This window comes from Acanthisitta chloris, unplaced genomic scaffold (genome assembly GCF_000695815.1).
Source record: "Acanthisitta chloris isolate BGI_N310 unplaced genomic scaffold, ASM69581v1 scaffold3295, whole genome shotgun sequence".
Lineage (NCBI taxonomy): Eukaryota > Metazoa > Chordata > Aves > Passeriformes > Acanthisittidae > Acanthisitta > Acanthisitta chloris.
Window position 1 is genome coordinate 157932 of NW_008674154.1, and position 18098 is coordinate 176029.

Sequence of the window (18098 nt, forward strand, 5' to 3'; positions counted from 1 at the left end):
CTGGCAGACCTCATTAAAATAACAGCCTGTCACTTTCGAGTTTAAAATAACAGGGTTGTCAGTTTTATATTCAGCGGAACAATCTACGGTCTTATTCCCTGGGAAACACAGCGGGTGTGCAGGGTGGGGGGGCTGGCAGCAGCTAAAGACTGAGCAACACTGCCATCTCCAGGGTCCCCAAACCCGGGGTGCTCCCTGGCAGCTGGGGCCACGCGATGCTCAAACTCTGCTGCACTTTTTAAAAGGCTGAAAATAATCCCCCGTAAAGTGCCTGGTAGTTCAGCAACTGCTTGGCATTTAAATTTATTTTGTGAGAAAGCACAGAAATGTATAATGTATGAAAAAAATGATCTCCATATAGAACAAATAAAGTTCCACTTCGCTTGTTTTCTAATCGAAGCAGGTTGCCCTCACCAAAGTACCGAAAGTGCATTGAAAATTTGGTCACCTAATGAGCTGTTCTAAACAAAAATATGTGCCTAAGCTCCCTGTATCTAATCAGTTGAGAAATGAAGGTGCCTTTAAAAAAACCTCTGAGAGAGGTCATCTAGCTATATTGGTGGGTGAGATAAAGGAAGCCCAGTTCAGTTGCTTATGTGTAAGTCCCTCTGAGACATCTATATGAAGATGGCAGGTGTAAGAAAGGACAAACAGGAGACACATCCTTCTCGAGGGACAACCCCTAAAACTTAGGGGTCTGAGTTAACTGCTTTTCATTAAGCTCATTTGTGATTCATTTTACTAGGAAAACTGTGTGTGAATTAAAATACCTAGCTGTCCTATGCTAAGCTGCTTGTGACATGATTCTTGCCCTGACTGTGACATACACGTGTAGCAGAGACATAAACATAACTAGTTAGAAACAGTATATAACATGTGCTTGCTGACCTAGTCCTTTTAAACATTGTAGGCTATTAGTCTTAGAATGCTTTCAGATTAAATCCCTAATGGGCATAAATCGTTGTATGAAAGTCCAGTGCAGTTTTCTGCTGGTATGGCAGAACACAAATCAGATGGTGATGATCTGTTTGTTCTTCCTGCCAGGCCATGTCCACGATGAAGGGCATGCACTTCACAATCCCACATATGGCTCAGGTGGTCAAGCAGTATATCCACAAATCCATTGTCCAGGTGCCCACCATTATACAAGGTCTGCATCATTTTTCATAAAGACCACAAGAGTGCTTGGTACGTGGCTGGCTCAGGCCATTCTAGGGGGAAACAACAGCACACAGTAGAAAACTGTCTGGTTTTTCACCTGGAAATAACACAGCACGAAGAAGTGGCATTAGTTAAATGTTGCTTGTGAATTAAAGGGCAAAGGAGTATGAGACTAAAGAAACTACACAGACATGAACATGGTTTGTGATGGCTGCTTCATGTCTGTTCTCTGAGACAAAATGCCAGGCCTCTTTCTACTCGCTGTCTGTAGCTGCTCTGTTAGTGTGACACACTGGGAGGATACACTTTACATACACAGCCTGAAGTCCCTGAAATTACAGTGCCTCATCACAAACATTCACTTGAAACATCTTCCAAGTGGCTATGTCACCACATATCAACCCACAGTACAACATCCAGAGTGCCATTCTGGTACACCAGAGAACCAACGTCCAGTGAGCAGCCAAAAATGTTTTGTACATTTTTTTTTACACACAAAAATTTATGTTTTGCCAGGTTATAAAGGCTTAACTCCCAACAGGACTTTGTATCAAGGTGTTTCTCAGTATTCCCGGGGAGAAGGTATTGACAGAAAGGCAAGCTGAATATTCTACTTGCATTTTAAAAGGAAAATCTTCCCAAATTGCAGACTAAACAAGAAAAAACATGCAATGCAAAACCATCAGGACAAAGGAAATGAAGTTTATGAGAACAATTTATTCTTAACACAAGGAAGACTCCATATTATTTTATTTAATCTATTGCATTGAACCTGGGTCAGGTTTGAATGCATTCCAGCATCTTTGAACACTATTTTAGCATCTTCTGGTATTCCTCTATATGTGAGAGTAGGGATTGTATTAGTGGGGATAATAAATATGGAGGCACTATGATATGGACTTGCCAGAGAAGGACTTGGCAGAAGATGAGGAAAAAGGGGAATTTACTTTTTAAAATATTTTTATGGCCCCCACCTTTAGTATTTGCTTCTGAACACACATTATCACACTGCCAAAGAACCATGTTTTCATCAGAAATTAAGTCGAAGTGATTCCATTGGCAGCTGTCTGCCCACTTCACAAGCAAGTGTCCCTCTGGGATCTTTCATGCCTAATAAAATGTAGTCATCTTACTTTTAGTTTTGCATGTTGTTTTCAATGCTTTTTTTGGATTCTTCTGGTGAGTCTTTCAATTTATCTAGATGTCCTGAAATAAAACAAGGAATTATAAGGTCTGACTCCTGCTAAAGTGACAGGCTTGCTTTTAGCTCTCTTCCTTGCTTTGGAGTGCAAGGTGAGTCAAGACAGAAACATGGGGCAGCTTTGTTTACCTGCATATAACTGAGCCCATGCTGGTAGGGCTGGAACTAAGCTCATGGGTGCCCTTCCAAGTTCTGCTGAGGAATTACATGACATCTAAGGAATTGCATGACATACATGACATACTTGGTCAAGTAAGAAATTAGTGGCAGAAATAAGAAATGTATTTCTGAATGTAGGGCATGTACTCTGGGTATGAATTTCTCTTTGGAAATGATGCAAATATTTAACTTTTCTCACCTACAAGATAATGTCTTTCTTCTATTATCAATCAAGGCAAGGCTATTTTAATATCCATTTCTACATATCCCCCAATAAATTAAAAATCTAACTCTTTGTATGGCTCTTGCTATATCCTTTTTCTTAGCATTGCAATTCAAAACAAGTTTAGTACCTTCAAAGTAGCTGGAAAAGGGTATTTCAGTATAATATCAGGACTATGTCAGGAAGATAACTAGGGAAAGGCAGGCTAACTACAGCCAAAGAGATCCAGCTGTCTTAATCCCCATAAATCTCTGCCAGAGAAAGTGGAAAGAAAATATGTAAAATATCAAAATTGCATACGTCTCATGTTTAAATGTTTCCACAGAAGTCTAACCAAGCTTGAAAGTTAATCTTTAATTCGAAGAATAGGAAATACCAAGGAATCATTTACAAGGCCACAGGTCACTAGGGGGATACAGTAGTCTGACTTTGTAAATCATAAGCAAGTAATGTTAACTGAATCCTTAGTGGCTGTTATCTCATTTTCAAGGGTCTGTACATCTGTTACATATTTTTTAAATGCTGGTGGTGATCAAAACGATGTACGGAGGAACATGTGTAACCATGGGGACTAATAAGAGAATTTCTGTGGTCATGCTTAACAACATCCCAGAACTGAAGCTTCTGTAACCTGAAGGCAAAAGTTTTACATGCCATGACAGGCATTACATCACCTAATTCTAGTCTGCATTTAAAGTTACATTAAAAGTACTCCAAAGTCATTGCCTGCCCAAACATTCATCATGCAGAAATGAATGTGGGCATAAGGCTACTCCCTGAAAGAGGAGGTGAATCAATCATTATTCAGAATTCCTTTTCCAAAGCCATCAGACACTAAGCTGCACTTCCAGAAAGTTCCAGGATCAGGTTCAAGGTAGATGGGTAGACTCTACTGACAAAAGCTGAGGGTTAACAAAGGTCTGGTCAGACAGCAGGAAAGGGCAAGACTTCAAAGGCTGAGTTCACACAAGTTGTGTAGAGCTCCATGGTGAAATAATGCAATAGGGAGGTGGGGGGTGGGGGATAGCTGTGACGGGAAATATCTGAAGGTGATAAAAAATTGTTAAAATCACCTGAATTGAAGGCATCTGAAGAGGCTGAAAGTGGTAACCTTTCCCTAAACCATAGTCATTTTTGCTATTGCAGCTTTTGTGTGTCATACAAATGTCTTCCTCCCTCCAGGCTCTAAAATGGGAATGACACCTCACAGAGATGTCTTGGAGATTTAATTAGCTGTTATTTACCAACAATCCTGAGTAATGTAATACCATCTTACTTTATCAGGTTTGTTTCTGTAAAGCAAATTTTAAAAAATCTTTACTGTTAGGAAATTTAATGATTTGTTACCTAATATAGAGTTTGCAAATATCATTTAATATCTTCAGAAGTGACTGGGAAATGGGAGACCCCATTTTGATTTTCAGGGATTATCTGGAAAGCATGTGCAGTATGTGAGCTGTGAGAACCTCTCTCCATTCTTTTGCTATCTTGTATGAAAATGAGGAGTTTGTTGTCCAGATTACAGCCCTTAGAAGAGGCAGGCAGGGAAATGACTCTCCAATAGGTGTTGAATCACTTGTGGTTAAAAACAGAAGTCCCAGAGCACCGGCTCTAATTTGATTATGGTCAAAATCTGAATGTAACTCTAAACATCTGAGTTTTGAATAGCTTAAAATAACTTCCAGCTTGCAACAAAGTGACTGCTCTGAAACCAAATTACTCACCACCAATACCAGTCAGATTGCTTGTGTAAATTGTTATCCAGGCGCAAGCAATAAGAAGAAAATCTGAGCCTTTGCCTCTCATGTTACCCAAGCTGTATGAATGGACCCTTCTTCCTATAAACTCTCTTCCCTATATTTCCTATGGGATTTCGCTATCCTCACTGTGTCCTAGCAGGAATTTATGCACTGTGAACACTGGGCAGTTTAACTGAGTTGCTTGTGCTGGTTAGCTGTCCCAGTAAGGACCTTGGGGTGTTTACCCTCAGCATGGGCAGAGGGGGAAGAAGAGGGGCAGCTGCCTGCCCAAAAACTCTGGTCCAATGGACTAAAGACATCAGAAAGAACAGGCATCCTGAGACCACCTCCACTTCTGCCAGAGGTTTGCCCACAGCCTGTAAACTGGAATTTATTTTTTAACCTGACAGGTCTCCCCTATTGAGACTTTAAAGGCTTGCAAATGCTGCTAGTCTCTCATATGAAAACAAAGCAACTGGGGCTTGGCAAGGGGTGTAGAGGAGATTTATAAGGTATCTATCATGGCAAGAAACACCATCAACAACCTGTACAGCCAAATACTGTCCTACTTATTTCTTACAGATGAAAATTCAAGCAGTGCTTCTGAAATAACATCCTCGGCTGTTTCTATCTCCTGGCTTATAAAGTGACATTCCACAGAGTTTAAGCATGGCAAAGCAGCATGGGCCATTTGCTTGGAGAGCTATCATGTCCTGAGAACAAAAGATAAAAGAGATAAATAGCCAAATACAATATTGTACCTCAACAACCTAAAAGACAATCTCAAAACTGAATGGAAGAATGGAGAGCTTTTCTTTCTTGGTTTTCTTTTTTAAAGAACAAAGCTCAGCGATTTCCTTTAAAAAGCTATTCAACAAGCTCCCCTGAATCCTGTTGCAACTTAATGTGAAATGCATCTGTTTCCGTAAGAACAACTGTGGCAGCATTCATCCTTTGTATTCTGTCCTTTGTTGTTTTTTCCTATCTATTCCTGTAGATTTTTCCACTCTAGTACATGAAGCACAAAACAAGGACTGATAAAATTTTAGTTAGAGTATTTATTTATTTGTTTTATGCTGGAAATTCAGTTTGTTCCTGCTTGCTGCCTGAATCATGCCAAATTAAATTACTGTTCAAGGAATTTTTAAGGTAAAGAAACTGTCTTGATAATGTCCTGACATTTCTTGAATGCAGATTCTGTATCCAGCTACAGGTATTTATCTACACCTAACAGCAAAGATGGGTATAGCCTCTGCATGCATATATATACAGAGAATTTTCACTGTTACTGAGATCCAAACACACTGCAATGTATTCAGCCTGTGTATCCTAAATCAGTGCAACATTAGCTCACCAAGGCACCATTTTTCAGAACCTGTGCATGTATCTCTCTGTATAATATTTATCTAAAACACGACCAAGTTGATGGGTGAGACATTTTATCTGATGTACACTGTTTAACTTAATTCACATTCAGCAGACTGTGAGGTATATTAATTCTTAAAAAGAGGTACGTTTAGAAAACCTTAGACAAATGGAGACTAGGAAGAGCAAGATGTAACATGCTTTTATTAATGTCTTGCCTGTGAAGGAAGGTGACTGATTATTGGTATGCTCTGAACACAAATGCTGAATACCTTACTTTTAAACACGGGAATTTAAGTAAGTGTTAGCACCTTTAGCTCTTTTAACCTTCACCATCATCACCATTATGAACTTAAATAATGTATTGTTTAGCATGATAGTGTGGCTGATGTTTTTAATCTGTTTTCCCTCTCATTATCTCTTAATCAGGTAACAGACATTAAAGAAAAGTTAAAGCTCTCTAAAAAGTTCTGGTCAACATTACCCTATACAATCTGCAAGGATGAGCGAGTGACAGCCGGTCCATCAATCGAGGAGGACTGCTGGAATGGCCACACCAAGGCCAGGTGAGGTGGACCCCTCTCCACCACACTCAGTCCATACCCCCATCTGGCCTGAAGCAATCATGAAGCTGAGGGTATTTCACAAAACTGTTTATGAGAGTGAAACAGAAATGGGGAGAACAAGTAATTGTCCACACGCAGCTTGTAGCCAAGATTACTTATTGTCAAAGTGCCATTAAAGCCAGAGTGTGAGTCAGGGTAAATGTGCACAGCGTGTCAGAATGTGAACACAGAAAATGTGCATTGGTTCAGCTCCAGAAGGATAATTTATACTGAGATTTCAAAGAGCTCTTTAGGTCCATTTAGCATCCCTGTGTTGGGACTGACAGCTTGTGAAGCAATTGCACTCTCGGGATATCATACTGGGATGAAACAGAAATTGGAATTTCGGCTCTATTTGCTATTGGCTGGGGAAGCTTAGGGCTATTTTCTGGGGGGGGGGGGGAAACTAGAGAAAAACCACCAGAGAATAAATGTAATACTCTTACTTTTCTTGTGTAGAAGACTTGACCTTATGTACTTCATCAGAGATAACTGTGGTCATCTGCCCTTGTTTGTGATGAGTTTTCTGTGTTTTAATTGTGATGTTTGCTTGGCCCTGGCTGCAGCAGAGCTGGAGCTGGCAGATGAGCAGGTGTCTTCAAGGGTCCCAGTGTGGATTCATCAGGTCACAGGCAAAAGGATCTGATTATCCCTGCTGAAAGAGGAAGCAATTTGCTCAGGGACCATGCCAGGGGCAGTCAGGTTTCAGGTCTGCAGTGGTAGCACATGCTTTTGGGTAGGCATGAGGAGTGGAGAGGTTTGGGTGTCTGGTGAGCACTGAATCTGGAGAGCAGTGATACTTCCTGGCACTCAGGGACTGGAGTCTTTATTTTCCTTTTACCTGATGATACATATGAAGACAGAATATTAAAATTAGCCAATAATCGGGAAAAAAAAAAGCAAATGGGGAAATAAGTGGAGCCAATAATCAGGGGGAAAAAAAAAGCAAATGGGGAAATAAGTGAGACAAACACATAATATAAAAACTCAGTGGAAATAAGACATCATAGGAAACAACTTGCAAACCTGTTCAAAGTCATTTTACATAAATGCATGGATGGGTGGATCAACAGATACATAGATAGATTGCACCAAGCCCATCTTCTCTAATCATTTTGATAAGGAACAGAGTTTACAGGGGGAGGTTTCACACTGAATGCACACCATTTTTCCCAGCCCTACTACATAACACTCAGAATAATTCATTTTACAGACAAGAGCAGAGGGCTGTTTGGCATGCTGCTAGCCCCTTGAATTAATTTTGGGATGCATGTGAACAAATCTGTCCAAAAGCATGAGTCACTGCTTATTTCCTAAGTCCAGGATCCAGATAAAGCCCTGAGGACTCAGAGAAAGACAACTAGGAGGAGCATCTGGCTATTACAGGACTCATCACAAAGGAACAGTGTGAAGAGAGAAATAAAAACGTGGGGTTTATCTTTCTCTATTTTATCTCTTCTTGTCAGTGAGCTTTGTAAGGTGTGACCCCAGGCTGGTGCTAATATCTGTCTATCCCTCCTGGTTTCCATGACCAGCACTAGTGTTTGTACCACATCTGGCAAGTACTTTTCAGCTCTCTTCTGCTTCTGCACTGAAGGGCCTAGCACAGCTTCTACATTTGTTGGGAATTATGGAGGTGCATGTTATGCATGTAGTTTTTAATCCTTCTTTTGAAGTGTTTATCTTATGAGAAGTCTGGTTATTTACATGATGCCTTCTGAGATTAATGTTCTGGAGCAACTGAGAAGAGCTTTCTTCTGCTAATAATCTCCTTGATAATTTATCACAGATGTTTCACTGGATGTAGAATCACAGCTTCACAAAACATCACCTAAAAATATGATTTCGGCAAATCTGGCCACTGCTTCTCTGCCCAGTTTTTATTTAATATCCATTCACAAAGGAAATATATGGTCATGGTCCTAATAACAGGATTCAATAAATGCTTCAGGTAGACACAATAGTAGTAAGTCAGAGAAATATCACAGAATACCATGGCCTGTATATGAAATAATATTGAAAATGCTATTGAAAATAACTGTCTTTAGATGCAGAAACACCTCTTGGCTGTCAAACAAGGGCATTTACTGCAGCATTAAAAACACCCCGTAAATGTTTCCTTGATCAGACTGATTAGTATCTGATATCAAATGCTAGTTCACAAGAACGTGCATGGCCAAATCTGGCCAATATTCATATATCTATCTGTGTTCACTGTGTCACCTGTCATAAGCACCCCTGTGCTATATGAGGAGCTGTGTTTTGAATTCCAGAGAATATGACAAGAACCCATGATAGGAAAAAAAAGGAAATTTAGCCACCTGTTTTTCTAGACATCGTAGGTAAGAAGACGGTGTGTTGTTGGCTACTCTTGGGAAAGGAAGTTAGTGTTGGTCTTTATCAGAAACTGTTATGAAACAAAGAATTAGAAACTTTGAATTGAAAGGTAGACATAATGCCTTATGTTTTATTTTACACATCACCTTTCAATGCTGTTTTTGCAGGGGAAAAGAGTTACAAACTTGAGATCACAGAAAATGTAAGCTAGGCTTTCTCCTGAGAGAGGCATTATACCAAGGTCATTTGTGGTTATTACACTCCCTAGATATCACTTTGCTGCCATGATTAATTTACAGTAACACCAGGTCACCAAATGAAGGTCGCCAATTCACGAGTAATCACGGGGTAACAGAGCCATCCATTTGGTGTTCTGGAAGGGTGCACTTGGCCCCGAGCTGATCCTGTACAAAGGACAGTTTTAATCAGGCCACATCAGGTAGAAACCAAGTGCTGTAGAAATGGGAAAATATTTATTAGATGGATGAATCTCTTTTTTTGAAAAAGCCATATTAAAAGTAATAATAATGGCTACTTCAAAGTGCCTTTTAGAGACATGCCCAGCAGGATTTCTCCATCATATCTGTATTCACAAAAGGACTTGAACATAATTTTATGTTTAAAGAACTAATGTCTTTTGCCAGATGTACAGAGACAGATTTTTGAAAGCTATTTAGGATCTAAAAAAGATTAAGACCAAACTTTAAAAATTTATCTTCCTCCCTATGTGCAATTAAATTCTTAACAACTGCTGATAACCTCTTCACTAATAGATGTTCTCCAGAAATTAATACATTTTCCCAAGAATGAGGCAATTCAGGCTTTAGTACTTAAACCAAGTCCAAGTTATTTGATCTTGAATAAGTGACTTTTACTGAAGTGAGAACAGTAACCAAATCTGGAAGTACTCTGGTGTTCAGAAGAAGAACCTTGAATTGCTCCAACAAGCTCAACCAAAGAACAGTAACCAAATCTGGAACTACTCTGGTGTTCAGAAGAAGAGCCTTGAATTGCTCCAACAAGCTCAACCAGCTCATTTCAACCAAACCATCTAAGAGATTGTGCCAATGCACTGTCATCCTGGTGCTCATGCTCACCAGGACTATAGACTTACTAGTATGTCTTAAGTCTCTGAAAGGCTGTAATCCGTGGAAGAGATGAGACCTGCATTCCTTTCTACAGGGAACCTATCACTCCTCCAAATACAATGAAGAAGAAATAGAATTATACCTGAGACAGAAAAAAAATAAACAGGAAGAAACAGAGAAAGGTAAAGTATGAAAGGAAAAATGAACACTATAATTTTCAACATCTAGCTCAAAACTATACAGTATGTCACCAAAATGAACAAAGGATAGCGTTTCAGCTGTCCTGAATTTCTCTTCTCCTGCCACATATATGGGAATGCCTACTTCCTTGGCAGAGAGCCTTTTATTCCTGGTGAAATTGAGGTGGGAAGAAGGACTCACCAGTTCAGTGCTTGCCCTGAAAAAGTTGCTGACTGCTGACCAGCAAGGCTTGCAGTGAGAATCAGTTGAATGTCCTTTACCCTGGAGGAGGGCACTGTTTAGCACCACTAGTGAGTGTGTGAATAAACCACTTCTCAGTAAGTGTGAAAATTGCCTATTCTTAATTGATGGCTCAAGTTTATTTTTGCGTCTTGCTTCCAACAAACTGGCAGATGAGCCATTTTCTCCTTCTCCTTCTGTCTCCTCAAGCTTTCCTCCAAGATGGAGGGGAAAGAAAAAAAACCCAAGCAGAAAATATCCTGTGGGGATTACCTCCCAAGCAAACAATCAGATGAAGTGATCTAGTTAGCCAAACAAGCCAATTTTCCACTGCAGTTATCTTTCTGGACCAGATGTGCCTGCCTACCCCCAGCCCAGCCTGAGTAAGCCTGTGCTGTATTTTATACTGTATTGCCTACAATTCTGTGTAGCTGGAAAAGTTCCAGTACTGCCTAGGTGGCATGCTCCAGTTGTACTGTAAGCAGCTGCTGTGGCAGCAAAATATGGAGAATGCTGCCCTTTAAGGCAGATGTCTTTTAAAAGTCAGGAGATTCCTCTTCTTTTTTTCTTTTGTTTTTGGTGAGGGTCATATCTGCAGCCCTTATATAAATAACCTGAAAGACTCATCAGTCATTTTTAGACTTGAAAAGGAAGCAGACACCCTGGAACGTTAGCTGGTTTTTAAAAAAAAAATATAAAATAAAATCAAAAGTGGTTTTAAATAGGCTTTGTGGTACTTGGCTATGATGTGCCAAAAGACATCTTTGCTGTGTCTGCTGAGACAAGCAAGAACTGTGGAAAGGCTAAGAGGAACAGAAAGCATTAATATTTTAGAAAACAATGTAAATTACACTAAAATCCTGATGTAGCTGAGCAAGGAACTAACAGCAGAAAACAAACAGTATTGTTCAGCTTCTCTATACTCAGAGGGCCACAAAAGCCTATTTTTTTATTTTTTTGCTAGGAGGATGCAAAGAACAGACACTGATTCAGGTTGGCACTTCTTTTCATTTATAATGGGCATACAGTTCTCGTAATGGCCAGGCCTACAAAGAGATCATTAACAAGAGCAGAAGCAGCAGCAAAGCTTAAAATTCACAAGAGTGTCTCCACTTACAGAACTGCAGCAAAAGCAGCTGTGTTGAACAACTTTGCCCAGCCAGCAACAAATCTGTCAAAAAGTGGTCCCAAGACGTGGCTTCCTATTCGGTGTGACTTAACCCTACCCCACACACATCAAAATGCTTTTGTCAGAACATGTGCCAGGCTGCCTCTCCCAGGCTGTCACTCACAAACACCTTGGGCTGCATGTTCCCATATCTGCATCAGTCCTTTAAGAAAGGAAAACAATTCAAATATATTTACATTCAATATAGGCTTTTTTGACTTATTTTTCCCCCTTAAGGAAGCAGTGCAGTAATGGGGGCAGAATCCATCTTCACACTCAGACATGCAAATTCATGTACTTAAATATGGGTGAGGCAATAAAGAGTGTGTTGCCTTTGCAAGAGTAGTAACATTGGAGACTCTCCAGCATGTCTGAGATTAGGACACTACCTCCCAGCTGGACCAGAGGCTGGGCTAGAACCGCTTGAGCATTTTTAAACTCACCAATGTTAAGGTGCCTTAAGAGACCCTCAATATCCTGTCAGTGCACTCAGAGTGGCAGTTTTCCACTACCCGAACACACTTATCTATTGCTATGTGAGATGGTTTAAATCGTCAAGACACCTTCATGGAGCTGGCAAATTAGACCCTGGACATGCAGGATGTTCAGACCCTACTGGAGTGGCAGCACGACACCAAGCAGCTATGCCCCTGGCTAAAGTGGCACTCAAGACTCAATCCAGTTGCCTAAGGAAAGACACATGGTATAATTTTAGATGCCCCAGATGTCCAAGACCTCCCCCCTCAAGCCTGCAGATACAATCCAGAAAGCTTCACCTTTCAGAGCTAATGATGAGAAGAGGAGGAACAACCAAGAGCATTCAAATGGCACCAGATGTCTGTGTTTATGCAAGTAAATCCCAGCAGATGAAATATAATGAACTAGTCATTTGGCCAAAGGCACGTGGGACTCCCAACAGCTGTCCCCGCTCCACTGACGAATAGACTCCTGACTAGCTGTGACTAGATCTTGTGTTGACTAGATCTGGTGAGAGTGGGACTCTGCTTATATGCAGACACTTGCATTAAAACATACAAGTTGCTGTATCTATATAAACCTAAAGAAGAATTATAATTCTTTTGCTCTTACATCCTAAATGCCAAGGGAATTTAGGTATCCACCTAACTGTTAGGCAATCATAAGGCAATGGATTTCTTGTGAGCTACATCCAGTATGGCTCTCCTACACACCTAGGTGAGGTACACTGGACTGTTCTTCTGAGAGGTTAAGCCCTTCCATGCCAAGAATGCTTTGGAGATCACCAGATCCTAGGCAGATACTGCAGAGTGTGTGGCAGTTTGACAAAATCGCTTCTTACAACACAATGGGCTGGACCATTTAAAGTTAGATGGTCTTCAGAGGGACATCAGATCCACACTGGTCACAGTGCAAAATATAAGCCTTGCTGAAAAGCACACACCAGAGCACTCTCTAATTGCTTTTAGTCAGTACATTCTTTTATTATTGATGATAAGGCAAAATGAAATCAAACAGAAATCAGTCAAAGAAAGCCCATGAGCTGCTGTTCAGAGCCAGCCATAGTTTCTCATGGACAGCTCACAATAAAGAGCAGCTAACTTTCATAAACAAGAAAATCAATCCATGTGAATGTTCAGCAATTTCAGATCACTTCTAGCTGCTAACAGCTATGACCATTGTTGTGGACAAGATACTCTTTGAGCCAGTAGGGCAATTCTTACATTCTTGCTGTTTTTAATCAACTGTACCTTGAAATCACTGATTTACTTCTAGGCTGAGTAATTTATCTGCAGCAGCCATTTCATTTGTAGAGACGTGTGACAGATGGAGATGCAGTTCCTTTGCAGCCCAGAGCATCCCTGCCTGCCAAGGTCTCCATCCTGCTGCCTCCAGGCAGCTCTGCAGAATTATTTCCTATTCTGTCTTTCGTGATTCATAACACTGTGGTTTGCAGACCTCCATGTTAGAGGAGGTGGCTCTATATTCTCACCATAGTAAGCCTGACCACAGGAGCCTGGATGGGATCCCCGTAAAGTTTTTATTTCTCATCATGGTGAAACAACAAGACATGCAGTTTGAGGCTGGTGATTTTTGGCAGTCATGCTTTGTTCTTATATGTTCACACTCCCCCAGGATTATTCTCATTCAAGCTTTCGAAGGCCACTGCTGACAAATGAGCCTCATCTTGCAAAGCGAGGGCCTATTACGATGAGACTAAACCCTTCCTTGGTGCAGCAAAGCAGCTGCCATTTTGTGAGCCTCCAGAAGCAATGCAAAACTTGTTTTCCCTTAACCATGACTTCAGAAGAGAACATCCTTTTTTTCTCCCTTACTTTCACATTTATTTTTAACATTCATTTCTTTTTCCAGACCAATATGAACAATGCTGTTTTCAATGCCAAATTTGAATACCAGTAGAGAATTGGGCAGGCACAAGTGAGAGTGATGTGAAACACTCCTAAACTATATTTGGTACCAGGCGTTGTGCAAGTTTATAAGTAGGCTAGACTGTGCTATCATTACTTACTTTCTGAGCATATACACACACAAGTCCCACAAAGATCAGTAGGATAGCCTGGTATGCAAACTAATTACAAAATAGATCATATCCATATAGAGAATGTAAACAAAGGGTAGATCTGCCCCAAATCCCTTGCAGCCTAAATATGAGACAAAGATAGTAGGTAAAGACAGATGAGAGAACAGAGAAGCAGTGATACACTATTTTCTCAGGGTACCATCCCAGCACGGAGAAATAATGTCGACCCTTTATCAGCATGGCAGCTGTAAAATGCACAGATAATTTTTAACAGAGATTCAGAGCAGGAAAAAAGTTAGCTTTGCAGACACCTATAAGGAGAGTTTCCTGAGGACAGAGAGCAGCAGGGGACAAAGCATGCATGTTTCACAAAGGGTCATGAAGATTTTTACTATAGGGTGATTGGAGGCTTGGATTGCTTTTAGTAGGGGAGAGATACCTGCAAATGCACACTTGCATTTGTTGAGGTCAGAGAAAGAAATGCTGCAGTAATCAAGAAATTATAAAGTAAGAGCCTGAATAAAAGACTCAGATGTGTGGGTGGATAGGAAATACCAAACCTTAAATGTTATGCAGTCACATGAGAGGTGCAAGTATAGCCTGTTTATAAGGAATAAGGACCAAATCTAAGAGAATACTGGAGTTTGGCAAACTCTCAATTCAGTTTATGGGCCTGGATGTCCTATAGTCTGGAGATTTTGCTCATGGTGGTCTAAAACAGGGATGTATGAAAGAATTGGGGAAGAAAATTACTAAGTGCTTCCTTTAAACAGGGAAAACCACGATGCCTCAAGATAGGTTTCTAAACTATCTCAGAACAACAAATATGCTATATATAACAAAAGAGTTCATATTTTGTAAGCATAAAGAAATAAAACCAGAAGAATGCACTGTTAGATGCTTAATTTACTGTGTAAGCATTCATGTCAGTAGAGGATATGAACATGCAGTGACTTACTGCTGGCTTGTGAACTTCCAAAGTTCACACAGTCAGTGTACTTGCTGGGGAGTAGGTGGAGAGTTAAGAGGCTGAAAAACTTAAATCCTTTCTGCTCTCCATGCAGCTGAGCTACAAAGAAGATCCTTCAGAGTTAGTAAAATAAAAAACTATATTTTTAAATGATTTCACTGAATCTGTTTAAGAACTGGGTATTGAATTGCATAGCACATCATTTACTGTACAGTGTTTTATTACTGCATTTCAAGCTAATTGTTCATCCTGCTATATAGATACTTGCCTGAGATTATGAATGATGGCTTGACAAACCAGATCAACAATCCAGAAGTAGATGTGGACATCACAAGGCCAGACACTTTCATTAGACAACAAATCATGGCCCTACGTGTCATGACTAACAAACTGAAGAACGCGTATAATGGAAATGACGTCAACTTCCAGGATACAAGTAAGAAACCATTATCTGTCATTACATAAGTACATTTTTTGGAACACATTTATAAATTGGTTCTGTTGCAATGACTTTCTTCTTTCTGGTCTTTGTGCTCTGTGCTGCTGACAACATAAAAAGCCTTTTTCTGTCCTATGAAATTCCAGTTATATAACTGTTTCTTTTGCTGCTCTTACTTAGCTTCATGTCTAGTACATTAGGACACCGAGGGCTTTCAAGAGTCCACTCCTTTTTCAGAAGAGCATTTAATCACCTATATAAGTCACACTGGCTTTCATTTGAATGCTTGACTGCATGAAATTTAGTATCACCAACACTTTCCCATTCCTGATGTTTTCATCCCCACTGGGGTGCCAGGTGGAATGGGAATGGAGACAAGGGATGAAAGATGTAACCTTTGGTCCTCATGTTGTTTCCCTCACTCCTTTGTGCCAGGTGACGAAACCAGTGGCTCGGGCAGTGGAAGTGGCTGTACAGATGACATCTGTCCCACCGAGTTTGACTTCATCACCACTGAAGCTCCACCTGTTGACTCGGACAGGAGGGAGGTGGAGGCTTCAGCCACACAGCCTGGCTGGTCACTGCAGACATTGGTCATCATCTTAATCAGTCTCCTACTACAGAGACAGTGGAGATAATCCTGGATCTGGTCAGAGAAACTGTTTTAGCTACAGAAACAGCCAACTTGCTTCTTTTCTTATAATCTTGGACAATGGACCATGTCACAAACACTTGCAGTTTTCTACAAGAGAGCAGTACTGCAACCTGCTTCCCATTTTAGTTTTCCCAAAGAGTACCAGGTGCCAGAGTGAACTGCTTCCTGCTTTTTTCAGATATCTCTGAAGACAATATCCACTCTTGAGAGAATTCTTTCTCAAACCTTTATTACAGGAGACTTTCTGAGCTTCATTTCCTTTTATGCTGCAAAAGGGAAAAAGGATCTTACAGTGTGTTTTTCCCCAATGAGAAAAAAAAGAGGGGGGAAGAAACCAAGAAAACAGTTTTCTTTCTGAATCAGGCCTGACTGAAGGCTGCTGCATCTCAACAGAATATCAACAAAACAAAAAAAAAAAAGACAAGAAAGGAACAAAAAAAAATGCAACCGTTCTTCACTGACAACCAGGTTTCCTTTAGGAACTTCTGTAGGATGATTCAGATCATCAGAATGATCATTGTTATAGGGAGGAAGGCTGGATTTTTTTGTTCCAACACAAAAGTAGGTCTCAACAGTGAATGTCTTGCACTCCATCTGCCAACCACATCCGATTGGTATGAAGGTAGAGAAGCTGAAAAATAAGTTTATCTTTTAGTATGGTAGTAACTCCACTAGCTTCAGAATATCATGTTACAGTCGTTTAGGATTTAAATCTTAATGCCCAGTAAAAATATTAGTAGTAGCATGGTTTCACCTAGTTTCTTTTAGGATTTGTCCATGTTATACAATTGGCACAGTTTTCCACTTATTTCACCACCGTGATCCCATCAGCCATGGTGGTAATGTTAAACAACGCTCTTGACTCCTCAAGGGTTCAGACAGAAAATAATCTCTTGTGATATAATCTGTTTCCTTTTGTCACTGTTCTGACATTGATTAGAACTTTCTGCTACGATGTTCATTATCCTACCAAGATGGCAATTCTCTAATGGACTAACAGCAACGGGATCAATAGTGTGTTTCACACCTAACTACATCTTTCATATCAGTTCATTTCAGTGTCACAAGGATTTCTTCTACAAAATTTCAGAACAAACAAATATATAGTACTGACATGGAGATTTCTTTCACTTTTTTAGTCTTAGTATGATCATCTATTTTTATATATATAAATATATATAAATCACAGATTTTAACTTCTTAATTATAAGCTCAGGGTTGACACTTCTTTGTAAGAAAAAAAAACCCGTTTGGTCAACCAGCTCTTCTTTTTTGTGCTGCTCTGAAAAGCAACCCTTTAATGACTGGTGAGCATGAAAATCAAAGAAGAGAATTTTTTACATATCCAGTTGTCCATTTCTTAACAAGTTTGCAGGATGGGGGAGAAAACCTCTTTCATGTGTGTATTTGGGGGGGGGCATGTAAGTTTGTGTCATAGGCCTAGAGAAGGACACAGATGTTAATTGTGATGGCAGTTGTACTCTCAGATCCTTCAAGGATACACTGCTTTAATAATCATTGCCTAGATGACCATGGTCCTGGATAAAGTTTCCCTAATTTGCATCTGGTCATAAGACCCAAGATGGAAGCTGTCTAAATCCTGGACAGATGAGTGTCAACAATTAGACATCAGAATCTTCCCTCTTTCATCTGCTACAGAAAAAGGACTTGTGGGACAATTCTACATGGTGTTGAAATGATTTACCAGAAATTTATTTCCTGATTCTTATGATGGTGACTCTGGAAATGGTACAGACAAATTGTGGTAACAATGTAAACCAGCCAACCACATTACAATTTAACAGCAGAGCAGGTAGATCACATCCATTGCAATTACTTTTTCTTGTCAAATTATAATTAGCTATCGATTTAGGCATGAAATTAAAGTAGAAAACACACAGCACGTTAGGGTAAAGTATACTTAAGCACTTTTACCAAAATGTATTTACAAGCTATTTATATAGAATGCCTAATAACAAAAAGCATAGGTTTTGAGCCACTTGTATTCCATTCTTTTTTTTCCCTGTTTGCTTGTTTACTTCAAAGCATA

The 18098-nt window shown here is 40.0% G+C and overlaps 1 protein-coding gene across 1 annotated transcript in view; it reads left to right on the plus strand.

Annotated features, from left to right (window-relative positions):
• The window catches only part of GPC6 (glypican 6), a gene marked incomplete at its 5' end in the record, with an annotated part of 67160 nt that extends 51129 nt beyond the window's left edge, over positions 1-16031 (plus strand). Inside the window, 3 exons of the mRNA XM_009075216.1 lie at positions 6278-6414; positions 15215-15390; positions 15829-16031. Of these exons, the coding sequence (XP_009073464.1) occupies positions 6278-6414; positions 15215-15390; positions 15829-16031 (516 nt within the window). The remainder of the gene's footprint in view (positions 1-6277; positions 6415-15214; positions 15391-15828) is intronic.
• Between the last annotated feature and the right edge of the window lie 2067 nt (positions 16032-18098).